Source organism: Motacilla alba, chromosome 2 (assembly GCF_015832195.1).
Source record: "Motacilla alba alba isolate MOTALB_02 chromosome 2, Motacilla_alba_V1.0_pri, whole genome shotgun sequence".
Taxonomy (NCBI): domain Eukaryota; kingdom Metazoa; phylum Chordata; class Aves; order Passeriformes; family Motacillidae; genus Motacilla; species Motacilla alba.
In genome coordinates, this window is record NC_052017.1 from 66807309 (window position 1) to 66835282 (window position 27974).

General features: G+C 41.4%; 1 protein-coding gene across 1 annotated transcript; it reads right to left on the minus strand.

The window, feature by feature from the left end:
• Nucleotides 1–635: 635 nt before the first annotated feature.
• On the minus strand, nucleotides 636–27213 carry LY86 (lymphocyte antigen 86). Its single transcript, XM_038126796.1, has 5 exons — nucleotides 26839–27213; nucleotides 13031–13117; nucleotides 11502–11630; nucleotides 4363–4415; nucleotides 636–1379 (listed from the first exon to the last, which is right to left on the minus strand). Exons 1-5 carry the CDS (start codon nucleotides 26957–26959, stop codon nucleotides 1284–1286), a joined length of 486 nt encoding a protein of 161 aa, XP_037982724.1. The 5' UTR covers nucleotides 26960–27213; the 3' UTR covers nucleotides 636–1283.
• Between the last annotated feature and the right edge of the window lie 761 nt (nucleotides 27214–27974).

Genomic DNA, 27974 nt, shown 5'->3' on the forward strand with positions numbered 1-27974 from the left:
CTTGGCTGCTCTGAGGTGTTGGTCATCTGTGCACCAGATTGGATTCTTTGGCTGCTCAGGAATTTGTTTGAGCTGCAGAATGTGGGTGTGCAGGATGGAGGCCATAGTCAGAGCTCCTGGGTGGCCAGATGTGAGCCACAGCTGCCCTAGCTGTACATGCTGAACCTCTCCAACATGAATCATGCAGCCCAATGCTTGTGACCAGCCTTTGTAAACTTGTGCTCCGCTCCAGGAGCCTCCTGTGTCTCTGATTCCTGCCTATACCTTTTCAAATCACAAGTGAAGCCTACTCCATAGCAGGATCCCAAACAGGTCTCTACACTCTCCAAGCCAAGATCCTAATCCCATGTGCTGCCCTGTGCTTGGTTATCTATCTACCCATCATCTATGTCAGCTACAAAAGCTCCTGGAATGAAATGGTTTGGGAATGTACTGCACTTGGAATATAATTTGTGTTACTTCTCCTGGGGCTTTTCAAAGCAAGGAACAGTTTTTCCCTCTGTGAATATAAAGTATGTGTAAACATGACTGATACTTCATATTTATAATGTACTCTTTGAATTTGTTTCCCTCATCCTTTTCCCCCCTTAAACTTTGGAGAGATCTGAGAATCACGACAAAAAATGAGAAAAACAGTCTTTCATTATGAATTTATTGAGAAGCAAGAAGAGCACATAGCCTAAGTACAGAATGATTCACACAACACTTAAAAGACAGTACAGAACAAAAAAATCCAGGTAGACTCCAGAAGACTAGAATATGAATCCAATGGCATGACATAGATCACTGGAAAAAAGGCATATTCATCCTATTTCCTTTTGTTCTGTGGCTATAACAAAGCTGTGCTAGTGGAATCTCCAGACAGGCTCCAGAGAAGATTTAAGATGTTGAGTTCTGTAACTGCATAATATGTGGTATATGTGAAAGTCATCTTCTAGCCTGTGTTAGAAATGGATACCTCCATAACTTATTGCAAAAAGTGTTTAGGCTCTCGCCTGTTCTGCCTCATGCTATTTTCATCCTAAGATGATAGTGTTGGTATTGGATACTTTCTTTTTACAGCTGTATATATTAGAAGAAAAAAGTAGGCTACAGTGTGCATTTAGAGATAAAATTACCACTAGAGGATCTAGTAACTTCTTGAAAATAGCAAATTATAAAGAGGAACAGCATGAGAATCACCATGTGAGGATTATTTTCTTCAGAATCATTGTAGCATGCAAGCAGCCTACTTCACTTGAATAGTTTTGGTAGTCTGTAGCTTTCATGAAATCGGTTTGTTGCTAATAATAGTCTAAATAATTTTTCACAGTAAAATCGGCACAAGCGACGATGACGTGATCTTGATTAGTCAGCTTTGCTGAAAGAGTGTAATCTCCCTGTATGAGAAAAATGCAAAGCAAGAGATTAGCCCATCAGTAATATATAACTGCTTAAGTTTCTGACTCCTCTTTTTAGAAACAGAACAATTCTTTTCCCATCAAGTTCCTCCAAAACCTTCCTGCTCCAAATGTTTCAGAGGTAGTAAAGGATGTGCCCATATTTTCTGCCAAAATACTCTCCTCAGGGATATCAATGCTGACAGCACAAATTGAAAATTAAACAGTGCAAGGGGAATGTAATGTTTTGCTGCATTAAAAATTCCCTTCAAATCTGCAAATTCTGTAAATCTGTAAATTCTCATGGTTCTTATAAGCAAGCACAGTATGGCCTGTGCTGTTTAGTAACTGGAAAAAGAGGTGCTCAGTTCTCTGGCGCTTCTCTTGCATAGGTCTTGTTGTTCAGTCTTAGTGATATGAATTTTTATAACAGAGCGCACTGGGGGAAGTGTGTTTATAGATGACTCAATCTATAATGAATTCCTATATAATAAAACAAGAAGTAGTCTTATTTCCAATTGGGTAGTTGAAAATATGAATTCAGGCCTTGGGGAGAACTTATATCATTACAGTGCAAAACAAATCTGAACCCTAAAGAAGGCATGGCTATCTTGTATAGGTCAAAATGGCTCTCTCCAGACACTTGGAGAAGCACTGTGTGGGGAGGTGACCAAGGTGGCTTTAACAGATTCGGAAGAAGAGCTGAACTAGATTTGTTCATTGTGTATTGCTGGCACTGCAGTAATTATTTCTATTTTCTTTTTCTTTTTATTTTTTTTCTGGAGCATGGAGGGGAGCAAAACATGGGGTAGGAGAGGTTGGCAGCAGTGACCTCCTTGCTTTGAACAACAGAATGCTCTTGCCCTGTTTAGAGCCTTTCTGGTTGTGGAGTAGAAGGAGGCACGGCTAAAATGAGTCAAGCTTCTCGGCACTGGCCTTTCACAATGGGATTTTTAAAGCAATACCTGGCCTGTGTCCTCACAGAGAGGTTCAAGTTAAGAGTAAAATGTAAATTTAGAGAGAGGCCCAATGGCAACATGCTCTTGAGAATAGAGCCTAGCTGTAATTCCTGTGCAGAGTGTGCAAACATCCCTCAGGCTTCTCGGATGAGGCTGTTCTTTGCAATGAGCAGAAGATGATTGCTGTATGGAATCATTCCTTTTTGTCAGCATGGGAGGATGGTATTATTTGCCTGATTGATTAATTAATAAAAGAGGCTTCCTATTCCTTTTCTCACAAGCACGTTAACTCTCTAAAAGCTTATAGTTTAATTCATGGAAGAGACTTCATAATAACTCATTTCCATTGCTTATTAGTGATTAGATTTCTTTTTTCTCCTTTTGAATAATTTTTTGCTTGTGATGAATAATGTTACTAAAAGAGGCTTGTGATCAGTCTTGGAGTTTCTGGCTCCAGAAACTAGCTGAAAATTCAGCTAATTTAACCAGAATTGGAGTTTTACTGGTCTGTGTGCATGTTTCTATGGCTTCTTCTTGGTTTAAAGACCTATTCATCTGTTTGTCTTGAGGCTTTACTATGTAAGTATGTTAGTAGAGCTGCTCCTGGAGCAGGATGATGATTGATGTGAGCTCAGGCACTCCTGTGTGAGACATGAAAAGGCAGTGCTCAACACAGCCTCTGTAGGTATATATAGCCTTTAGGGAAGCAGGCTGGTTAGGGTTGGATAATAGCCTGCATGATGGGGGTCCAGCTCCCTGTGTGAAAGCTTTGGGAAAATGAAGGTCCTGGTTGCTGCTATCACCAAAGGAAGATTGAGACATATGAGATGGTAGCACTTACAGAGGCTCGATCTTCCCAGAAGCCAGCTGTCCTTGTTATCACCTCTGCAGGTCTTGGCAAGCTCGCTTCTTTGGGACTCATGTCTTTGTTCTGTATCCCTGTTCTGATCCTGTTTTCTTTTCCTGCCTGGAGCAATCCAATGCTGAGCAGATCCCAGACCTCATCTTTGAGCCTGTGACATACATTTTATGTCTGCTGCTGAAGAACTGAGAGCTCATGCTGTGCCTCTCCAAGTAAATCTAAGGGGTATTTGACTGACCACCTGAACTCTGTGCTTTTTCAGTGGTGACTGTGATCCTTTCTTTGCTACCTTCTCAACAAGATGCCTTGATAATCAAAGACTTTGACTTCTTCCCTTCAATCCAGTCTCTTTGTTGTATGTCTCTAAAAAAATCCTTTGTTATATACTGATCAAATATATCTTCATGCTGTGCCCAGTTAAGAGACTGTTGCATTCAGCATTTGAATCTCTCTTTTTTTGCAGTGTGATTTGGTTGAGCTTCTAGGAGACTTAGCTGTGTGTGGAGAAGGCTGCCAGTAAAAAACATCTGTTATGGATGACCAGGAAATTCAGAACACTGCCTAGAGTGCTGCCTGTTTTCTCACCTTCCTAAGAAATTATTTTCCTATTTTAAGGCTCCATAAATTCAGATAAAGTATTCTTGGCCTAATAACTTGTACCTTCAGTTGCCACCTGGAAGATTTTGGTCTCTCTGCCTGAGACCATGTATGTACAGTGGAACTCGTTCAATTGCAATAGCTGTCTAAAATGCCTTTATAGCCAGAGAGGATGAATGAGCTTTTCCAAATTGTTCACTAAGGACTGAGCAAAATTGCAGCCTTGGTCTCTTGGGAGTCCCCTGAACTGCTTCTTTTCTTGCTATTTTAAGAGTAAGAGAGGGGGAGCCTACTAAAGAACTCTATGGCTGTCTGACTTAATGCTGGTACAGACATCTGCTATCCTGAAAAAAAACTTTGTTGCTGGAGAGTAGTGCCTCTGTAACTCTTTATAAGCAAAGGCACTTAATTTCATATCGAAAAGGATTATTAATATAAAACACTATCAGATCCAGTGTGCCAGCTGGGGAAGCCTGAAATCTGCTGGGGTGACTGCTGGTAGTCCTCTGACCTTACCTCATCCGGGAAGCCCTTCTGCTTGAGAACACAGCTGCAACGAACTTACCTGAGGGATTTCTTTGATTCCCAATGTGACTGGTCCCTCATAATAGAGATGTTCTGGAAAGCAACAATGGTGATGGATGGTTAGACATGCAGCACAGGAAGGAAAAAGTCAGCTGATCATAGATGCTTTTTTGGTAATGGCATTTCAAAGCCTCCAGTGACAAGTATTGTGGAACTGCAAAATGCTCCATACACAACACAACAATGCTCCTGCAACAGCCCTCTTGAGAGAAATATCAGGATGTCTACTGCCTTATGGGGAAAGCAAGGCAGAGCTTGGGCTCAAGGAGCGTCTGCAGCCCACGTGAATGAAAAAGGGGGCACGTCTTTGCACAACCAGGTGAGAGTACCTATGTCATCACACATCCTGAAAATGAAAGGGGAGGTGGGGACTGCCAGACTCGAGTCCTTTGGCACGAGCTATTGAACACCTGCAGCTGCAGCAGTTGAACTGTACTGTTTTGGTAACTTTTAGAAAAACCAATCTGAGCTGAGTATTTGTGTAGGTGTGGACTTTTGACTGCTTACTGAACATGATTTTAAAGTAAAAAGAACATGTCTGTCTCTCTGCTGAGGGAGTGTACAATAAGAAGTTACATGAGGTATTAAAGTCATTACAACTGTGTTGGTGACTGGAATAGAGCCTGGGAGTTCCACCTTCCAATCCTCATCTCCCTAATCATAAGAGGTATGCCTGCTCTTGGCTGTTGAAGAAAGGGCAGCTTTGGCATTAATGGAGAGAATTAGCAAGCTGTTCTGCAGTTCCTCCTACTTCTTCATAGCTTACTGGGCCAAACTGTGTAGACTTGTCTGAAAATAAAACTTGTAGATGTTTCAGTATTTCAGAATTTCTTGCACAACTTGCCCCACACAAGTCATGAAAAAGTCTAAGAACTGTTTAAGGATTCTTTTTTGTAGGTGTCATGAAATATTCCTTACTTTGACAGTGACAGAGTGTTTCATCATGTTTATATGAATATGTGCTGGCATTTTGATGCTTGTCACTTCTAGAGAGTTAGTTAGTCTAGTCTTACTGTTGGTTTAAACTGTTTCTTGTAAAAGGTTGGATAAAAGCTTTGTAACATCTTTAGATTGTATGGTCCATCTCACCATGCATGGACTTGGAAAGCAGTCCATGAAAGTTTTTCCCACAAATGACATGAAATTTCTTGTAACAAAATTATATGAAACAATCATGACAATAAGATAAACTAGGAAAAGGAGACACCTGAGATATCACCAGTGTTCTACACCTTTGCATTAGTGAGAAGTTTATTTAATGTAATGCCCTGATGGTCCTGGGAGGTGGAGAAGATGCAAAACAACTCAGTGTTGCCCTGAAAAACCTAATCCCAAAACAGAGAACAGAATAAGTATGTCTTGGCTTGTCAATCTCAAACTGATCAGCTACGCTACAGCAATTGTACTGTACTCATTCCCCTCTGCATCCCTGGCTAATTCATGTGGACAGCAAGAAGTCTTGTTGTTTTCAGAGAGCAGTCATCATTGCCACTTGCTTCTGTGCACGAAGCAAGAGCCCAGGAGTCTGACACATCTCCACTGCAGTGAGCGGTGACTCAAAAATTTTAAAAATACAGTACAGCCCACCTCTTGGTTCACAGCTTTAATAGACTCTAAATGGGAATTAAAGGCGCTGGAGACTGCATGATGATGAGTGACTCCCCTGGGACTTGAGTTGTGTGTGTCAATGTGATCTAAGGCATATTGGGAGCTGCCCCCTCAGGGTGGTGTGGGCCATGCACTGGTGGGGCTTGTGCTTTGCCTGTTCTTTTGTTCAGTAGAGAGCTTTGTAGGACTGCCTTTTCTTCAGTCAACTCACAGCCTAGCAAATCTTGGATGACAGCACAGGAGAGGGAAGAGGAAACTGGGCTGTGAATAATCACCCAAAGTCCTTCTGCATGGGGGCATGGAAGCTTCTCTTGGATCACGTGACTTGTTAGGACCTCATCTAGGCTCTCAGAAAGCCATCCAGAATCTAAAAACATAGATGCAGCATTCAGGCTCTGCAAAGCCTGTATTTTAAAATGAAGTAGGTGTCATCAGGCCATAAATTTGCTTCTGAAATGATGGCAATGCTAATCTCTCATCTAGTGTAGGTAGAAGCTATTTTTCCCCACACACTTCACTGTGATAAAGTAACTAGATGAATGCAGTCTCAGGGCTCTGCCTCAGCCCACTCTGAGAAGTTTTCCTTGATTGCTCTGATATGTTGTAGCTATGCCTTTGCTCTGTTATCAAAGAAATCACTGTCATGGGCTGTATTATCTTTTAGGGGGCCTTCAAATGTGAAGCAGCAGATACTACTTGTCCAGTTTGAGGTCCGCATTTACTGCTTTATGCTTCGGCTTTACCCTTATTTAGCTCTTTTTAACCAGGGGTCTTGCAGTGGTTCACAGCTGAATCAAATGGAGCTACTGGAGAAAGTCCAGTGAAAGGCCACTGATAGAATTAAGGGACTAGAACATCTCTCCAATGAGGAGACTGAAGGAGCTGGGACTGTTCAGCCTAGAGAACAAAAACCTCAGGGGACAGCACAGCAGTAGGTACAAATACTTGAAGTGGGGTTGTAAAAGAGGATGGAGCCAGGTTGTCTCTACTGGTGCCTAGTGGCAGGGCAAAGAGGCAGTGGGCACAAACTAAAAATCAGGAGGCTTCCTCTGAACATCAGGAGAGACTTTTTTTTTTTGTTGTGATGGTGAGTGAGCACTGGCACAGGTTGCCCAGAGAGGTTGTAGAGCATCCATCCTTAGATATATCTAAAAACCTTGCCCTGGACATGGTCCTGGGCAGCTGGCTGTCAGATGGCCCTGTTTGAAGTATGTGGAACTGGATTAGATGACCTTCAAATGACCTTCCAACCTCAACAGTTCTGTGGTCCTGTAACCAGTCCTTTAGAAAACTCCTGTAACTTTCCTTGCTTCAAGGAAGGGAGGGGGAAATTATGCAGCTTTGAAAGTATGTCCTTATAGAAAAGCAAGGGCAGCTTTCATTTTCAGCTAGTTGAGACCTGTCTGGAAATACTATGGATTCATAAATCTGCTGAATTTTATCATTCATATTCACTTTGGACCATGGAAACCTCCTCAGCGGATCAGGCTTTTTAAAGACTATTAATTGTTCCAGTTGCATGGGGATTTCTACTATAATTCCAAAAGTGTAAACATCCTCCAAGGCTTAGGATTGAAGGACTGCAGTTTATCACAGCATCCTTAATATGCATTTTTTCTCCATATATTCATACATTTTTACATTCCTCCATTGAAAGAGGATGAACACATCTGCTGCAGTAAGTATAACTGTCACAAACACTCAGCCTATCTTATTGAAAGAATTCTATGGTCTTCCTAGAGAAAAGCCCAAATGTGGTTGCAAAAAATACTCACACATTTGGAAGCGCATAAACCATGAGTGCATTTTTCCAATTAAATATTCCCCTTTTTCTTTTTTTTTTTTTGTCTGCTGGTAATTTATGGTACCTGTCAAGCATGCTGACAGCAGTGATTTGCTTTCAGCCCTTTTTCTTATAGATTTATCTGAAAGTGATTTCTGTAAAACTGCCTAGAAAATATTTCTGTTATATCACTGAATCAAGGTGATACTAGTGTATTTTTGTAGCAGCTTTTCACTGTTGTTTCTACCAAAAGGGACTTAGTCCTTTTCATTGCTAGTGAGCATGCCTTTAGTAGCTTCCAGTCTGAGACAGAGCTTTCAAATGTGTAAGAACTTCCTGAGGATTACTTCAAATTACTAGTTATCATTTGTCATGAAGATGCCTCTCCTTCCTGACTAAACACCTATAATGAAATTCTCACTCCTCTTTCTCAAATCTTCCTTTCACTGAAAATCTTTATGCATTCTCACACTCTTATACTATATAAAGGCCCTGTACATCTGCACCCACCTCTTCCTTTTTCTATGTTTTAAATATTTTAGAACTTCAGTGCTCCATGTTGGAGTTCTTCTAGGACACAATCTTGTGCCGATGCAACTGACACACAGCTTCTGTGGGTGCTATGGATAAAGGAACGATGTGAATAACTGCCAGCTACAGATATCTAGTTGAGTGGGGAAAAACATATGTAAATACATGGCCAGGTGAGAAAAAGTCACTCTTTTTACTGGTGAGGAAAAGGTGAGGTGAAGGGGCTAAGCAAGATGGCATTGTATGTCAGCCCAAAAACCTAGCTTTGTGGTATAGCTGCTTTCTCAGAAACAGCTACCAACATTCTTTATGTGATAGCCAGTCTTTTAATTCATGTTATATTCTCTACTTTTATTCACAAATGCTGTTTTAGAAACTTGCTTACTGTAACACCTACTGAATGGGACAATAATGTAAAAGAATGGAGGTCTGAAGCCAGGTGGGGGTTTCTCTATGGTCTAGGGTGTGTGCACAAGGAATTGTGCAAGTGCTGTGATGGTGCCTATGTCAGTTGAGCCCAAAAGAAAATTTGCAGAGGTGGCAGCTGTCTTTTTGTCAGGTAGCTTTGCTTAAGCCTGCAAGCTGTGGTTGGCACATTGCTTAATATTACCCTGGTAGATCTTGCACTCTGATTTTAGTGATTGCATTGGGAAATCTGTTAAATCTTACGTAACTGTTTTCTTTGGAGGAAATGGGGAATGACCAGCACGTTTTACTAAAAAAAGAGGAAGGCCTGAGTTCACGTTATGCCACAAAGAATTTAGCAATCTTGTTGCTATTGTTCCTAAACAGGCAATGGCAAATTTCCTTGCAAACTTTGAGCTACCAAGTTCGCAACAGGTATATAGCTCAAAGAAAAGAAAAAGATCTTGGAATCCTATTTATGAGTCTGAGTGAGCAGTGCCAGACATGGCCTTTGGTTAACAAAAATAGTAAATACTAGATGATTATGATGAACATGAAATCTCCAGCTATTTTAAGTCTTTCCAGCACAGAGAGTATTTCCAGTTATGAAAAAACGGTAGCATTATAGGAGAGCAAATATAAATAAAGAAAAAAGTAAACTTCCCTCAAATAACTAAGACTTTGCCACATCCGGCTCTTAAAAGTCTCTTTTTCTTGTAACTTCTGCTCTGCTTTTCCCCACAAGTAAGTGGATCAACAAAACCTGTAGAAGGATGATGTTCTGTCTAATTTTAGGAGAGGGAGGGGCAGGCAATTTTTGGCCTCCTTGTGAAAGGCAAGCAAATTCTGTATGAAACTACATTTAAACTCAGGTCAGGTCTGGCCAGATGTTGGAAATGTTGCCCATACAACAGGGAAAAAGGGACTCTCCATGAAAAGCTTCAGTTCAAAGGACTCTCTGCTCTCCTATGTCTTAGTAGTCAGCATACTTGGCCATTCAGAAGTTGTCCTTCTTGCACAGGCATTAGGTCAGATTTACAGCTGTGCTAAGATGGTAAATTATGCCTGAACTGCCTGAAATTTGTCTTCAGCTCAATTCTCTGCCCTAAAATATGGGGTAGATTTGAGTGTCAACTAATATACTAAAATACCTCATTTTCAGTTTGAACCTGTCTGAAAAAGTTCACTTCTTTCCCACTGTGACTTAATTACTAAATAAAACCAGCTACTGGTTGAGAGGGTGTGTATTAAAAAGTGCATGGCAGACGTCTTTGCACTGAAGTCAGGGTACTTCTAAATTAAGATATATAGTATTATTTAAACAACCAACTATGTGTTCATGTCATAATGTACTTCAATTAACAGAAACAATCGCCTGTCAGTTTAAGATTAAGAGACTTGGAAACCCCAGGAGGTTTTGGCTTTGTAGCTTAATGAATGAATAGCAGTTTGTGCTCAGCTCAGGACTGACTCTACTTCTCCTTAATGTATTCACTAAAGGATGTTATTAAGTACTTCATCAGAACAAGATAGTTTTTCAGTAGGTCTGTGGGTGGGTTTTCTCCTCTTATAATTCAATACACAATTGAAGAAACTTCTGAATTTAATTTTTTTGTCTATCTGGCTTACAGGATTTACATAATTGGTTGCTCATGCAGCATTTCTCTATTATTCTTTGTGATAGTTTTGTGCAGTGTGAAATGTCTTAGTAATTTTCCAGGAACTGTCTTAGCAGTAGTGCTGTGCATGGTCTTTAAACTCACGGCCCTTGCACATGAGTTATTGCAGTGTTGTCAGCTTGAAGATGTAAGTGATTCAAGGAAAACAGAGCTTCTGTAACTATCTGGTTCTCTGACAATTCAAACTTCTCTGTGGCTCTACTTGGTTTTTTTTTTTGTTTGTTTTGTTTTTTTTTTTTTTTTTTTTTGGTTTTTTTTTTTTTATAAAATCAGCCTAAATATATGATCATGATGTGAGGGGGATTTAAAAATTAATGGATACATGCCTACTGCAGTCCAGAAGCATGACCAGAGCTCTTCCAGACGGCACAGCTAACTTGGCACTACCTAGCCTGGGTTGTGGCAGAAGGAGCCTTGAGGTGCCCAGGCTCACCTGGGCCCAGAGATGCCTGGGGGAGTTTTCTGGGGGCAAACAATAGCACTCTAAACCAACTAGAGCAAGTCTTCATCAGCTGGCAGTGTGACTGGCATGAGCTGAATTCCTCTGACTGCTGCATAGGCACATGTAGAACTGTAAGAAGATGCAAACCATAGATAGTAGCAAATAGTACCTTGTTCCAAATATCCTTAGTTGAGCATATTTCCTCATAAAGTGGTTAAAGAATTGCCTTTAAGGACAGGAGGTGTGACTTGCTTAATAGTGAAGAACATGTTCAGAATGGTTGTTTGTTTGCTCAGCCATTTCTTTTACAGAGCTAGCCTTTATTTTTGTCATACTTCTTGCTCACATGACAAGCACATGCCTCTAAATAGGGCTTATGAACCTCCCTGCTGGTAGATGGGGGTCACATAACCACAGTTATTTTTGATGGACTTGAAATCCCATGGGCACGCAATATTCTGTGATTAAGAGTAAAGCAAACAAACAGGTTGGGGGGAAAAGCAGGCCCTTAAATTAAAATGTCTCTGTCCTACTGCGTTCCTGTCACCCATTAACATGCTGGTGAAGTAAACAGAACATTACGATGTATTGGTGCAGTGAACAGCACAGCGGGTGCATCCTGCTTGGAGTATTCAGTAGCCATCAAACACTTAGAGTGCCACCTAAATTACCTCCTTTCTTCTTGCCACAGAAAATAAGCTTAGAATGACCCGGCCCGCAAAGTGTCTCTGAGTAGGTTAAGACAGTCTTTCCATTTATGATCATGTCCAGCTTGATATGGAGTTCCTTGATGCTGTGTCCTACACACAAAGCAGAAAGAGAGCTCAGAGAAAGCACAAGGATAAACAGGTTTAGTATTTTATTTTTAAAAAGATTCTGGTTTTTGATCCCTGCTGTTTGAGCCATCACGGAGGACTCCTGATACATAGAAATCTGTGCTTCAGGAACAGGTCTCGAGACTCTTCAAGGTATGTGACAAGGGACATAATAGCAGTTCTCTTGGTTGTTAATTAAACTACGCCCATGACCATTTCCTGACTCTGAGGTCAAATGATGTAGCAAATCTCATGTCCTTAACAGCTAAACTTTTCTTGTGTTCTTAGCCGAGGGATCATATCCAATGGACCCCTGGGAGCAACCTGTGATCTGTAACTGCTGCCTGGGAAAACAGTAACTGGCCTAAGCCAAACCTGTGCACAGAAGCTTGGCAGTGCTAGGAGGTTGCCTGCTTGTGCCTGGCTTGCTGACACAGGCAGATCCAGTGAGGCTACTGGATTTAGATGGAGGTCCTGTACTCTGACTTGTGGGAAAAGTATTTGCAAATGTCTATAGTGTGATTTTTTCAGGCTTGTTTACCTTTGCAGCCACCTGAAAGCTGATGCTCCCTGGACAAATAGCCCACATGTCCCACAGGAAGGGAGAGCTTTTGCATGCAAGGAAGCATTCCCAGGTGCTAAAAGACACTTGGCACACAAATTTATTTTTAACACCAAGAGCATACAGCAGCACTTTCATATTTATGCTCTGGTATTGCAGGATCTAGATGAGCTCAGGGCTCAGGTCTGCAAGAGGTGGCTTTCCTGTGAAAGAATCACAAAGCAAGCTATGGTTAATATTAAATTGTGCACCCAGTTTTTACCTTTTATTGCTGATCAGTCAGGTGCTGAAGGGTGTAATTTCAACAAGTGCAGGTGGCAAACCGATGGTGTGACTGTTGCCTCAGACCAGCACTTTCCCAGAACGCTTCTCTGTACACCCAGGAGGGACAGAGGGGTGTCCCCACGTTGCTCTGTGGGAGTTCATTCAGACCCCTACCTGCAAGGGTCACAGCCTTGGAAATTTGGTGAGGTACTAACACAAGAATGTGTGTGAGAGTCAACAAGACTCTCCCCAGAAGACTTAGCTATGAGGATGATGAGCTCTGTAGCAATCCCCCCTTGGCTCTCCATGTGTACAAATGAAGAGTAGGAGCAGAACAGGGGCTGAAAGCTGGTATCACCTCTTTAGGGTGACATATGTAGTCTGAGGCTGAGTTCATAACAGAACTGATATTTTTGTAACCCTGCACTGGTTTTGAAATTTCTAAGAAATGAAGCCCATTCATATTTTATAGGATATCGTCACCCTTGCTTACTTCTTAATATCAGCACTCACATATGAATTACCTGTGTACAGCATGAGAAAATAGCAATTCACTTACCTAGGACCATTGCAGCTCTGATGTTAAAGGTGTGGGTTGCAATATCAGAACAATGGTCAATGCTGAGAGCAAAATCTTGCTGGGGATCTGTTTGAAGACACAAAGCAGTGGGTTACATGTTGTATCTTTAATGAGATACTTTATTGAGACTGTATATATAATATATAAAATACAGAAATGTTATAAAAAACAAATTGCATATTTCTTAAAAGTTCTCCAATAAGTGCTTAGAGCTCCTATACCCTGCTTTCAATAGCTACTTCTGTCCTTCCTGCCCTTTCAGTCTGAAGTGCACTTAGGTGATAACCTGTGTGAGGCTAGAATCTTCTGTGTAGGAAAATTAACCAAGCTCAAAGAAGAAAAGTTCCCCACAATGGTGGGTGGCCAATACTTATTCAATGGTGAAGTCTCAGCACAACTGCTCTTCCCAGACTCTGCACATTGCCATTCCTTCCTCAGCACTGAGGAGCAATTGGTTATGAAGATGTTTATCAATTAATTTGCATCACAAGATGGGCTTGGTGAAGCTGATTAGGAAACCAAATTCTGGAGTGGGATGAAAAGTCCAAAACTGAAAATAAAATTGCGTTAAGATACTGCTGATATACTGCAGCACTTTTTTTTCTGGGTCCGTCATCTTGTGATATTTCTAAGCCAGCAAATATTCTACATTTCTCCTTTTCTGGAAGAGTTCAGCAGAGCTGTGGGGCCAAAAGGGAGCCCTTTGACTGATAATTATCATGAACATGATTCTTTCCAATTCCTGCAGTATACCTTTCTCTGCAAAAAGCTCTACAACTCTTGTAAAAGCATAATTTTTTTCCTACCACTTCTGCCTTCTTCCTTGCTAGCTTCCATGAGACTTGATGCTGTGCCTGAAGGCTTGCCGACATGTCACTCTCTGGTGACAGGCAGCAGCAACCACTGACAGCTCAGCTGCCACAACCAATAGAACGTGCAGTTGTTTTCCAAAGCTGTGGCAGGAGGGGAAAGATTTGGCCAATTTGGAAAAATACTTTGAGCCTCAAACTTGCTTTAGGCATAGTTTTGTCCCTCATTATGGCTTTCCAGCCAGCCTGTACATCCAACATAGTTCTCTGTGGAAAAACGAGAAGCAACTGTGGCATGTGCAGGAGCAGCCATAGGCTCCTTGGTTTACCCAGATCTGGTAGTGATAAATATAGACTTGGGAACTGAGTTCTGTTTCTACGTTATTGTTGCTTGAATTAATCTTCTCACTGAGTTGAAAATAACAGGTTGGGAGAATTTTCCTTTGATGCTGTGGTGAAACCTGAGTCACAAGTGTCCTCTGTGAGGCTGAGCCAGCATCCCTATAGTCTAACCCAGTTTTTGTGGTAGTGCCCCACAGCTGTAGAAGCTGGCAATCAGCAAGCTTGTGTGACCAAAACCTGATTGCTTAGACAGGATCACAGAATGAATGAAAGTGGTGAGAGGACCTGGAGGGCTCTAACTAAGACAGGCTTTGTGAGCCCACGGATTATCAGTGTGGTCTAACAGCCAAGCCCTAAATTTTGGTAAATTAAAATGACTATTCAAAGGAGGGAGATAAAAATAACTGATATTTCCAAAGCTCTGTGTCCCTGTGCTCGGTTTTGTCCTCCACACCACTAAAGCAGTCTCTGCAGTTGCATAATCTGCTTGGGACAAAAAGTTAGTGCCTGCAGTTGTTTATCAAGTGTGGCCACAGTCAGAGGGTTGTCTTTCCCCTTTTTTCTTATTCCTGTCAGTTCCAGCTTTGTTTTTGCAGCTTCAGAAGCTGTTGGAATCAGTTAGGAGAGCAGTTTCCTGCTCCAGCTGGAAAGCATGTCAAACTTCTCTTTTCTCCAGGGCCGTTACTCCTGCTTCCCCTCTGGTTTCTACTGTCTCTCAGGGCTTGGTTTCCGCATTCCTCTGGACTTCTGCTAGAGCCCCTCTTGTTTCTGTTTTGAGTGTAGTGTGATGATAAGGTTCAGGAAGCAGCTGCTCAGATTCAGAGCAATTTGGGCATTGATGCCTACAAATAGTGCTGGTTGTCGAGTTACTAAAATTGTTGGCTCTGCAATTTCAAGAGGGAGTTATAGTCAAACATGGCAGTAGAACATACATAATGCCCTTCTCTTTTCAAAGAGACTAGGCTGTACTGTAATGAACAAATTAAATTGTGGCGTTAGGGCTAGAATTTGAACTTAAAATTTCTCATCAGTAACAGAGTGGAAAGGGTATGGTCATGAAACCAAGTTTTTTTGGAAAGCTTGGGTTTCTTACAATGACCCTCATCTCAGGGTTATTTTAGTCTGGATGTCTGTTTATTTCTATGGGTTGAGCTCCTTTGACAGATGACACATTTCATAGTGCATTGTAGCCCTGGGTGTCTTGTACTGCACTGCTAGTGATGCAGCCTAGGATCCCGAGGTGCTGTCTGGGCCTCAGAGAAGAAGACAGTGTGGAGGCACTCACATGAGGAATTACAGAAGATTTTGTGGATTGGAGCACTTAGGTTTTGTGTTGTTACTCTGTTGCTGACAAATGTAAAATTTTCCGCTGCCAGAAGAAACTCAATTAATTTTCTGACCATCCCTGTGGAAACTCCCGCTCAGATTTAGCAATCCAACTTTGCAATCTTAGATACTGTGGCATATATGGGGACCTCCTGCTGAAATCAATTGAAACAATGGCTGTGTTGCTAAAGCTACGGTGCCATGGAGTCTGGATTCCCAAACATGTCGGGAGAAACGTTGCTACTATAACAAAATTAATAAAACTAGTGGGGTTTAGCCGTATGATAAGTGGAGGAATCTGTAAATTCAGCTGGGCTTTAGGCACTAAGGGATTGTGCCATACCCCTCTTTCCTTAAATCGTGAGGAGTGCCTCCTGTGGCCAAAGAAACTCAAGACAATTGCATTTTTTGTTTTTCATCTCAGATGTACAACTGTGAGTCACTGTGTGTCTCCTATGGAGGTTTAATACTTATTCTTCCGTGTTTGCCTCAATCTGAAGTGAGCTGGTTAGACTGAAAAAAATACATGTTATGTCTTTCACATGTGCAGAGCAATAACATTTACTGTTAGATCTCTAAAATACGTGGGGCTGCCCTTCAGCCTTCCACTTCCCTGCAACATTTCATGGTGCACAGTACTGTATGTTCCCAGACTTCCCTCCACCTACTCCTTTCAATCTGCTCCCTCTCCCATAATTAAATCTAGAAACTCTTTAACTGGTTGCAGAATTTTGCTTTTCCAATTCAGCTTTGATAAATCACCAACACTCATAATGTTGTTGGAAATTTTGCAAACACATTGAGGTTTATCAGTGAAAATCTGCTTACTGAGGGGGAAAAGGGCATTTTTTGTGTATCTAGTGAGAAGGACTTAGGCTGCAACATATTTACAGCTAGCATGAAAGGTGTCTGGAAGCAGAATTTTGACTCAAGTTTCTCTCTAGGCAGTACTAAATTTTGGGCAACTGCTCTGCGAAAGTCTTTGGCTTTGTAAACCATCCATGCACTCCAAGACCTTCCAGACCTGTTATTTGAACCTGATGCTGCGGCTGATGCTGAGCTCCCAACTGTATCTAGCACTGAATGGCCAGCTTTCACTGAAGACTGCCTTCTGTAGTAGCTTTGTGAGAGGTGAATTTGGGATGTAGCTGGCATCTTGTTACCAATCACCCCTGACGTGGCTTAGTGCCAGCTGAGCCCATACATCCCACCACCATTTCACCCTTACCCAAGTACCCTGGTGGAGATTTGTTCCTATATTGATTTGGGATGAGGTTTTCCACGTGCGCTGGCACCACAGTGCAAGATTTCGGCCTGACTTACTATTCAAGGTGCTCACAGTGATGGGTTTGGCTGGGTTTTTCTTAGAAGACTGAGCAGGTTTGTGTAGTACAGCCTAGAAGCTCAGATGAGTTTTTGAACTTTTCTTCCTAGAGTTTTTTCCCCCTGCTTTTGTTCTTGGCAGAAGGTGCATAGGTAGATTAGCTCAGACATATTTACAGCAGTGTTACCTCAGTGACAAGGAAAACAGATGGGAACTTCCTTTTGTGCCCTGGTTACTGCAGTGGAGGGCCCAGTGGCTCCTGCCCCTGCTGAACATGGGTGTGCACAAAGGCACAGGGCTGCGAGCTGGGGCTGCCTTTACAGCCTCCTGGGAGGGGATCTCCAGAGCACAGGAGGAAGTGGACAGCTGGGAATGATAATGTGCTAACCCACTGTGGCAATGTCCCTCAGAGACTGAGCTGCTAGTTGAATAACTGGGCATTACAGAAACTGCATGGCCAGATGGGAAGCACCTGTTCTAGGAATTTTGTTGCACTGGTGTACAACAGCCTCTGTCTTTTATTCTTCCCTCTCCCTTCCCCCCCCCCCCCCCCGCCGCCCCCTTCCCCCCGCCCCCATGTTCCAATGTTTTTGACTATCCTGTACTGGCTTTGCTCTCTTCTGAATCTGCTCTAAAATCACATTGTTTCCATATGACCATGAAAATCAGTGGTATAAGAGAATAGCAGCAGCAAGCAGATGAGCTTTGCTTGTAAAAGTCCACATCTGTAAGCCTTGGAGTGGTAAGAAGACCCTCCAAACTGGTAAGCTTTGGGTGCTTCAAATAGTACTTTTAGGAGCAGATAAGCCACAGAATGGAATAAAATAGCACAACTGCACTTAGCTAGGGTCAGGTAAGGACAAGCTGGTACTAGAGGAGATGGAAATTAGCACAAGGAAGAAACATTCAGCAATTACCCAATACTCCTCACCTTCAAAGCTCTTAATAAAATTAAATCATTAGTCTTTACAACATTCAAGGTGATGAAAGGAGAGAGAAAGAATGAGGAACTGCTTGGGATTTCAGGCTTTATGTATTCATTCAACAATTTCCCTTTAATGTCTATTTAAATAAATTAACCTGAATGCTCAAGGTTATATTTGACACTGGAATCTACTTATAGGCTACTGAGAAAGAAGCATCAGGTGAATTAGCAGCTCTCCAGTTATGTATCTGTATTTCCCTGAGCACCTTCAGTTTAATGAACTTCCCTTTGTGTCTGCCTTTACTGCATGCCACTGTCACATCCAGATGTGTCTGGGAGGGGCAGAGTGACCCTCTGTTCAGAGGAGAGCAGAATAAATTGTGAGACTCACATTGGCTGGGTCTACTTTATCATCAGAATGATTCATCCCAAGACATTTGCCTTAGCTATGACCAGCTCTAGACTCCTCCTAATTCAGACTGGAACTCTGGCCTAGTTCAGTTCAGCAACTCTGGCCTCATTTGCAGAAGTCACTGTAAATTTTATCACCTGAACTTTTCTGGCTTGCTTAGGCAACATAGAGGAGAAGGAATAGAGAAGATCAGAGTTCGTGTATCCTTAATGTCCTGGGGTTACAGTCTGTGGGAGTTCCCCTTTGCAAACAGTGCTATCAACTTGTGGTTTCTGAGGTTGCTTAAACCCAAACCTCCAAAGCTTTTGGAGATATCCAATGGAGTGAATAACTCTGCTTCCTTTTTGATAAAACTTACATGGCTGTAGAAGGAAGTCTGAAGATTTGTTTTCAGTATAGTCTATAAACTAAAAAAGCCCAGGACACTGGCAAAAGAAACTTAAAATGTACTGTAAAAAATGAAAAAAAAGGTTTATACAAGTTAAATAATTTCCAGTCCTCTCCCAAGAATACTGAACACTGGTTATGCATAGAGCTGTTATATATTTCTTGGTTAGATTGAGGAACAGGCATTGCTAGCTGATGCCTGTGACCTTAGTTTTGGAGCAAGGTGGTTTCAGTGTTCTACAAAGTTAGTTTAAATAAAAGACAAAGATTTTGTCTTTTGGTATTTCAAACAAAACTCATTGTGAAGTATAACTGATGTCCAAATGTGCAAATATTAAGAAACAGCAGCTTAGAAGGCTTCTCCAAATGTCAGGAAGAGAAGAGAGGAAGAGATTTTCTGGCACCAGGCTGATGTGATGAGGTGGAGGAAAGCCCCTGTGAAGACAGAAGGTGTTGAGGGGCTCTCTGCAGGTGCAGGGCTGTGTTTGGGGATGGGGGTGTCATGCATCAAGCAGCCTTGTCAAAGACATGCCCTGAGTCTCCCTGCCTTTTCCTGCTTGAAGCACCTTTCCTGACAGCAGGCTTGTTAGAGCTGTTGGCTGAGGCTTGAGGGGAGGCTCAGCATCTGCAGGCTTCTTCCTTGCTTTTGCCAGAGGTGGTATTTGGAAAGGGGGGGTTTCTGTGCTTTGTGTGGTGTGACAAAGCTTTATCCAAGCCTGTTTAAGAGGACAAAACTGAAAGATGCAGGATTTGAGAGATAACACATATAGATCTGTACTTGAAAATCCTGATTTGTCCTAGTTAGCTTGAGAGAGAAAGACAGACAGGGCAGGCTCCAACTACAGCAGTGTAACAAGAAAATACTGCATTAATCTGGGCCCAGCAGGGACTGTATTAGAGAGAAAGTCTTTGTTCTTTCGTTGGTAAGAAAACACCATGCACTGGATGAATAAGATGCTTACAGTAACTGCCTGTATTCCTAATCAGAGCTGTCTCTTCCCTCTTCAACATGTTTTTTTTTTTTTTTTTTTTTAATAATTTTTTTCATAGTGCCCTACTTGAGACTGAGATCTCTGGACATCAGTGCTTGCCAGAATGACTGGGGATTCACAACACACTTTCAGAGTTGTGTCAGAAATAGAACCAAACATTGCTGGAATCTGTCCTGCTGTCAGACACATGCCATGCTCTGGGATAGCAGCTATACTGCTGATTATACAGAACAGTAATCAGCAGCATATAAATGGGCTAAATGTTCCCATTTCCCCATGATGGGTTTAAATCCACTACAGGAGCACGGCAGTAAGCTACAGCTGGAATTGCATGCTCCCTCTGCTGAGGAAACTAGCTGGGTTCCCACCTGCCTGATCACCGCTGGATCATTTGACAGGAGCCATCCATCTTCAGGTGATGGGGAAACTGAAGCATTGAATTAATTTGTGGTAGTTTTCAAAATGCTAGCTTTTGGCAACTAGAAGCTCTCCTGAGTCTAAAAGCAGCATCTGGAACAGACCCCAAAGGGTTTTGACTTGGTATGTGGTGAATCTGTAAAGGGCGTTTGAACATCTTGTCCCTGATGGTCACTGTTTCTCCCTAGTTTTAGGTTGCCTTCTTAAAGTTGGTTCAGTGACACCAACACACAATAATACTGATGTAGTTTTTTTCATTTTGAGGTGTTAATTTTTCTTAGAATACTTTGGATGTTTTTCCCAATGGATATTAAATTGCTGTGAGCATCTGATCTCCTGCCTCTATTTTCTTTGCTAAACTGTAAGCATAGTAGGGTCCAGATATATTTTGAGGCCTTGATGACAGCTTTAGATGAGATGATGTGGCAATGTCAAGAAAATGTAGCAATGCTTTATTGCTTAGAGGCTTACAGAGAAAGCTTTGCATAGGAGCACTTACCATCAACTGTGGTTTGTTTTTGCTCCTGACTTTATGCAGCCTTTTGATAATTTCTGCTTTATTGTCATACAGGACCTAATCTCAAATTTTTATCAAATTGTTAAAATGGCTGTGACTCACCTGTTTAGTGTATTAGAGTGCTCCCTCCCTAGGCTCAGATTCAGTATCCAATAGCAAATGACAGTATTTCCTTGCTTACAGTATTTCTTGACTGTAATGTAATATACCATTTTTAGGTATGTCTCTCCTATATGTTTCCAAAGGATAGAGCATAATTTTCTATGGCTTGCCTTCTGAACTGTTACCACTCATCCTTATATTTACCTTAGTGAGTCAGTGGCTACAGCAACTAAAGATGTGGCAAAAGTGAGTAGGTAAAAAGCATGCCAACCAGTTTAGATTTATCAGCTGGAGATAACCAGGAGAGGCTGTCTCTACTTAACATAAACAACCCTCTTTTGCAGTCCATGGTGCAGGACCTTAATTGATTTGGTGAAGAATTTGGCTCTGTGAGGAAACCACTGAGAACTAAATTAGATGGGAGAATTTAAAGCCTGGTGGGAGAAATTCAGCTGAGGTTAATTCTCTCCACTACTAGTCTCACTGAAAGCATTAATATTGATTTTACTGAAAGATTTAAAGTCTAGGTACTGAGTCTAATGTTTTTGCCAGAGTACCTTGAAGGTATGAAATTGTCTCCGACTCCTCTATGTCATTTACATTTTAAAACTTACTAATTACTCTCCCCCTCTTTGAAAGAAGGGTAAAATTATGTTCAAAATCACCTCAAGAGTTCACATAGAAAAAAGAAACTTTAAATCCTCTAATGAGATGGGGAGAATGTAATAGATGGGATAGTTTTAATTCATGGAGGGACCAAAATTTTAAAAGAAGATTTGCATGCACACTCATAACTATGCTACCTTGATTCTGATGATAGTTTCATTTTGTTAGGATCTGGTGCCAGAAATATACATGCACACATCTGGTCTTCCCCTTCGAATAAGTAAGTTATACCAGATGAGTTCAACAGCAAAGCTATGACAGTAAGATGGCTTGGACAGAGTAAACAAACGAAAAATTGTTTTCAAGTGGAATTCTTAAGTTCTTTGATTGTTTGCCCATTAGCAATCTATGCAACAAAAGATCAGAGGGGAGTTTGTGTCGTGTGGCTTTAAATAATTTAGAAGCAGAAGCAATTGCTGGAGACTGTTTGAGGGAAATAAATAAATAAGTCCAAGAGAAGCATCTGGCTCAATCTGTCTGCCAAAAATCCAAAGAATAATGGAAAAAGAACCTCTTTTTACCAAGTGTCTGGAAGAATTTTTGCCCTGAAGAGGCATGAGTGAGAACTTTTTTTGCAGACCTTTCTTTCCCAACTGAAGCTATCAGATTACTTGCATCCTTTAAGTAAATAATGTAAGTATGTGGTCAGGGAGGGAAAAGGACTAGTTACATTGGTTGACATAGAGGACAGAAGGTGACATGCTGTAAAATTAGTGCAAATTTAACAGTACTGTTTACAAGTTGGTATTGCTGAATGAGCAGGTGTATTTTTAAAAATTGTATTATTTTACCTGATGTTACAGTTGTATTTTTAAAGAAGGAACAAGTGGAATTTAAGAAAAATAGTGTCTTTGATCTCTCAGTATGTAGGAGAAAGTATAATGAGTGTATGAGGGGCACCCTAGTAAGCCTGAAACTCTTCAGAAAGGACAGACAAATCATCAGGAAATTGTGAGCTAATTTGTCTCTGTCTCCACTTGTTTTATTTTAAGCACTGAAAAGTACCCTCAATACAGAGTTTAACAGGAGCATGTCTGTAGTGCACTATCTGACCAGAGTGGGTTCTACTCCCTGTTGAGTTCAAGGGGCCATTTTAACAGAGATCCAAATCTGAGCTCACACATTTAAAGAAAAGCCATACAAATGAGAGTTCCTCTATCTACGAATGCAATTCAATGCAAGTGTGTACTGAAGTGGGCAGTGCTACTCTCTCCTATTGTGCCACTGGAGGCCAGGAAAAAGGATTATAGAAATGACACCGCTTCAAGTGTGACATAGAATTATGCAAGCAAATATGGAACTCATTGGACATAAGTTCAGCGGGACCTTCTCTGTATTGGAAGAGGCATTGTCATGTAAAAATAATCTCCTAGATAACCAGATAGCCCTGGTTCTTTGTCTAGCGGAAGACATGAATTATAGCAAACGTTTGCCCATATCCCTACATATGTTTTGTTATTTTAAAATTTGTAGATATACAGATATAAAACTTATGAAGGGTGCAGCCAATTTCATATTTAATTCAGAAGGTTGAAATGAATACTGATTGTTTGCTCCTTCTCCTGAAATTTTAATGGCTATTAACCTTGCTTCAGATGAAAAACAGAAGAAAAAGAAAACAAAATCTGATATGAATTGGGAAAAAATGTTTGTATTTAAAAATGTTTGTCTGTACTTAAAAAATGTTTGTCTCTAACAGTGGTCTAAGCAGTTTTTTATATAGTTTTGGGAATATTTCTGAAGATGTCATTTTTGAATACTAGTACTTTGACTCTTCTGAAGAGCTCCCTGAAATTCCCCATTATTTATTCCATTGCACAGAAAACAGAGTTCTTAATGGTTGATGGTGTCCATATCTTTTTTAGAACCTTTTGTCTTATCAGTGTTTGTTTCTGCACTGTAAAGAAACCTACAGTTTCAGGCAGTGGGCAGCTCTAAGATCTCCCAGGTGCTAATCTAAATAATTTAATTAAATAATCACCAAGCTTGCTGGTTGAAACAAAAGCAGACATTCTAGAGCACTAAAGTGTTAATACAGGCCCACCTAACATTTCAAGAAAGAGCTGCAAAAATAGTTGGAAAATATTTTTCGTGTGTCTGCAGGAGCAATCACCTGCTTTCCCTTATGAAAGGGGTCCCATTTGAACACTACATACTAAGAATGTTTTCATGGCTAATTAAGACAATTAGGCTTTACATGAGTGATCTAGACGCAGGTGCTGGTAGCCGTGTTAGGGAGTTATGTTCTGTTGTCTCGGACTGCATTGCACTTTGCACTTCCAAGTGGATGCCTGTTACTCAAATAACACTGGAATCTGCCCAGGGCACTTTGTTACCATTGCCTACCTGCCCTTCCCTTCCCAGACAATTGCCTTTTATAATGTAGCTAGAAAGATCAAAAGCATTATTACAGTGAAATTAAAAGGGGTAGAAATTGGCCATTATGTAGCAGGTACTTTTCATGTCTGTGCATAGACTTGCCAATTACTGTTCTCTTTTCTCAGTCAGAGATGTTAACCTGTGCTGCTTTTATCTCAGGATCTCTGCCCAGTTTTCTAAAGTGATTTGCAGTCATTTGAGATCTTCCTTCATTTTTGTCACTTGTTTCTGGGAGGAAGAGTGGCCCTAGTAGGAAATGTCTTGCTATTTATAGGCTGTCTCGGTGTTATGTCTCCTGTGGTTACATAGAGGAGGCAGCACACTGTCTATTTACTCTACTTTTAGACCACCTGCCTCTCAGCTTGATTTTCTTACCATGGACTTGCTGCTGAGATTTTTTGTCTGATTTCTTTTTGACAGTTGCATTATACTGATCACTAGGATCTTGTCTAGCCCCTACTTCTGATGCATGACTTGGAGTCCTGGTTGCAGAACATTTAGTCTGATGTGGCTGAGTGGGAATGGGGATGCTTTCTATAGGATCCAGAGCATGGGCTGAGGCTGGGGGCCTGATGCATGCTTGTATCTTAGGTGCTATAGGAGCAGGATGCTGCTAGAACAACTGCTTGTGACCAGCAGTTGCAACTTACTCCTGGGTACAGGAGATGGCTTCACTTTCTCAGTTATCTGCCTGAACTTCTCTGTTGAATTAATCACAGTTACATTAGCCCACATTTTTGAATTTAGTCAGATTTTTACTGCATTATAGGAGAGGATGTGATAAACAGCAAAGCAAAAATGGGTACTTGGCTCCTCTTAAAATGCTCCAACTGAGTTCTAATAATTTATTGAGAGAGGATATTAAGCTCCAGAAACAAGTTGTGAAGTACTTGGTAAAAATTCTTTTAACATCCTTATATTTTACTTGATACAATCCTAATTCCCTGTTAGCATCCTAGAGTCTATAGTAACAGCATTAGAGGTGAAATCCTCACCCTCTTGAAGCCAACAGGCAATCCTTTACCCAAGATTTTGTACTTGTTATTTCACTATGGCTCCTGTTATCCCCCAAATGAGACATCCTCTGATATCTTCAGTGGAGCAGGAAATACCAAAGGAATTTCTCAGACTGGAGGGACATATGGGGCAGTATTCCTCTGAAATAGCTGAAGAGTGTGGGAAGTTGCCTAATATCAACTCTGCGGTTGCTGCCATTACATATTTTTAATGGGAAGGTTTGATGGGAAAGGGTCTCGTCAAACACTAACAAGTCTGTGTCCTCGTGGGTGAGAACAATTGTCAGGACACATGAAAAATGGAGTTGTGTTCTGCCCATCTAGCTATGGTTTACAGTGAAATGAAGCAGGGACAAAGCTTCCCTTCTCCTGGAAGGGTGATCAGCACCTTGTGCACCACTGCGAGCTTGCCAGTGAGCTCAGTAAGCACAGGGTCTTCTCTGAAACAGATGGGGACTAGTGTACTTGGATTGATCCTCCTGACCTGTAGATTTTGGGGCTTGACCCCAAGCACCTCAAATTCTTCTTCTTTATGCAAACTGCTGGACTATGAACTGCATCAGCAGCAATGCAGATGGTGTATCCTGGGCTGATGCTACACATGTGGTAGCCTCTGGAAAAAGGCAAGGCAGGACATTGTGATGGCAGTTGTGAGTTGCCTCAACTTTAATCTAACAGAGCAGTAAGGGAGAAAGGAACCTGACTTTAAACAAGGAATCTCATTTTATACTTGCATTGTTTCCACATATATGTAATCTTTTCATCTCCCATGGCTGTGCCTAGGAGAACAGAAGACCACTCCAAGTGGTGGGACCTGACCTTTATGATCTCTGGCTCGTGCTTCTCAATTCCCCCTGAATGAATGTACCTCTTATCTCTCTGTTCATGGCAAACCAAAGGAAGTGACACAAACAAATGACTCTAAACAAATGCATATTGTTAGCTAGGCCAGTGATGTGCACAGTAAGAAGCAACATTTAACTGGCACATGCCAGCAGACAAATTCATCATCTTTGAATGCACTCAGACTGTAGCCTGTCCCTCTGTGTCAAGGCATCTCATACTGACTGAGACCTGTTGAGGGAACAGAATTCACTTATGCAATAAATTTTTACTAAAATGAAGGCAATACCAAAGTCTGTATTCAATATCTAATTAAATATTTTCTTAATGCATTATACCCATTTATAGAACATGAAGCCTGACTTTAGTCCCCTGGGAGCAGGCCAGTAAAGAATAGCATTGCAAATATTTATTTACTTCTCTTGTCCCTAACTGGCTTTATTTTAATGGGTGTGCAAAAACGCATGAAAGCTACAGGCGAGGAAAAGCCCCCGGGAAAACCCTTTGTAACTGGATGAATTGGAAAAACAAACTCTAGGGTGCTCATTTGCCATGAATCACTTTTCAAATCACGTGCGGAAAATGAATGAGGCGTCTGTGAACCTAATTCCCTTTGTCCCAGTTGTAAAGCAGATCAGCACAATAGGCGAGGAACACGGCCAGCAAAGCAAGAGGTGGAAAGCAGGCACCATTCAGTGAATTCATTTTCAGTCAATTCCAGTGTCGCTTGCTCCTTTTCTTCTCTACAGATTTAAAGAACAAACAAAACCCTGTGATCCCTGGGAAATGCCTCTGGTAAGGGCTGCTGCTGAAGTCTCACTAAGCACAGTGGCAATGGCACAGAACATGAATCCTTCCCACTGTCACACTGGGTCCCTTGTCATTCCTAGTGGGAGGACAGAAAGCACATCACCTAAGCCTCATCGCACATTAGGAAAGCAGCAGATCAGTGCATTGAAGAGCCTGTTTCATCCCAGAGGTAAAAAAGTTAAGGACCTAGGGTCTTACTACATTTTTTTTAACCTAACTTCAAGATAAAGATCTTAGTCATCTCTTTCATGCTAAACTGGGTTTTTCACAGCGGTTTATTATTCTGAATTGTTACATTATTTCCTCTTTATTATCTTCTAAATACAGTTAGGTTTGTGTGTGTGTGAACCAAAACCAGCTGTACTTGAAACACAAAAGATATTTTAGATGTGAAACCCAGTGCAGCTTTGGGAGTGTAACCCTTCTATTCATTGCCTGGCTTTATAAGCATCACTCACTGCATATAAGAACAACTCTGTTGAGCAGCTAAAAGGAAAATGGAAATGTAAAAAAATCTCACCGCAGCTTTTGTAATATATTTCCAGGTTGTCCTCTTTGCAGACTGTGTGCGTAGGCCACTGTGTGCTGGCATTGATGTAAAGCAGGACTAAGATGAAAAGAAGAGCATTTGATGTCTTCATGATGGTGGTGGTAGTTTGCAGGATCGCTTCTGTCTCTTGCTAACACTCTGGAGGGAGGTGTTCCTTCCTTTCTCCAAGGGACACGGGACTTACAACATTCGTGCCTGCAAAAGGGTTAAGTGAGCCAGTGCAGCCTCAGCTTCCCACAATGCGGTATAAACAAGAGGCTAATCAGAATTGGAGGGTGTTATTTCCGTGTACTTCGACTTCTTCTTTCTGCTTGGTGTTATAACTAATGACAAATGAGCTAATCACACCTACTCACTGCCCAGCATAGTCCTGCCTTGGTGCCTGCTGGAACAATGCAGCAATGTGTTTATTTCTGCTCTTGCTGCCAGTTTCTTCTCTTGAAGTCAAAGCATTTGGGACAAACTTCAAACAGGCTTATTTTGCAGCCTTCTGGCTGAAAAAAGTTGCAATCCAAATTGCCCCATCTTAATCACACAAAGTCAGCCCAAATTTTGGAAGATGAACAGTTTGGTCTCTATGTTTTTCCTAGTAACAAATCTGTCGTCTGGAGGGAAAGGAGGTGTGTCTGATAAAGCTGACACCACATAAGCAAGTCTCTTGAAACTTTTGGGAATGAATTCTTTCTGCTTGACTATGCTAAATCCTTCATTTACATTCATTTTGTTCAGTGGTTTTTGGGAATATACAATTTAGCAGTGTACCCAGTCGGATAAACCTAGACTTAATTTTTTTTCCTCCTGTCTTCCTGGTTACTTAATGGCCCTCTAGTGAAAATGTGCATTTGTTATTTGCACTAGCTCTTTTAAAGCTGTGCCTTTTGCAGAAATTAGTGGCTGTTGCAGATGGCAGGGAAGGAGTCAGGGAAGGAGGGAAAGTTCCTTCATCTCCAGTAAAATTCTCTGATTCAGTTTTAAGATCCAGGACTGGAATAGAATTTCAAACTGCAGTTGCCAGAAAGGTCTTTTTCTGGACAGAGCACTAACTGGAAAAATGCTACAAGCTGAATTCAACCCTAAAGCAATAGTCTTCTCTGAGCTCAAGACAA

What these genes read in the sequence shown, in the direction of transcription:
- LY86 (XM_038126796.1), bottom strand. Translation starts at nt 26,959, where the DNA reads ATGAAGACATCAAATGCTCTTCTTTTCATCTTAGTCCTGCTTTACATC. An exon ending in CTGTGGCAAGAAGAAAGGAG is followed by an intron (nt 4,416 to 11,501) that starts GTAATTTAGGTG and finishes GTTGCTTTCCAG; the next exon opens with AACATCTCTATTATGAGGGA. An exon ending in GAATCAAAGAAATCCCTCAG is followed by an intron (nt 1,380 to 4,362) that starts GTAAGTTCGTTG and finishes TTTCTCATACAG; the next exon opens with GGAGATTACACTCTTTCAGC.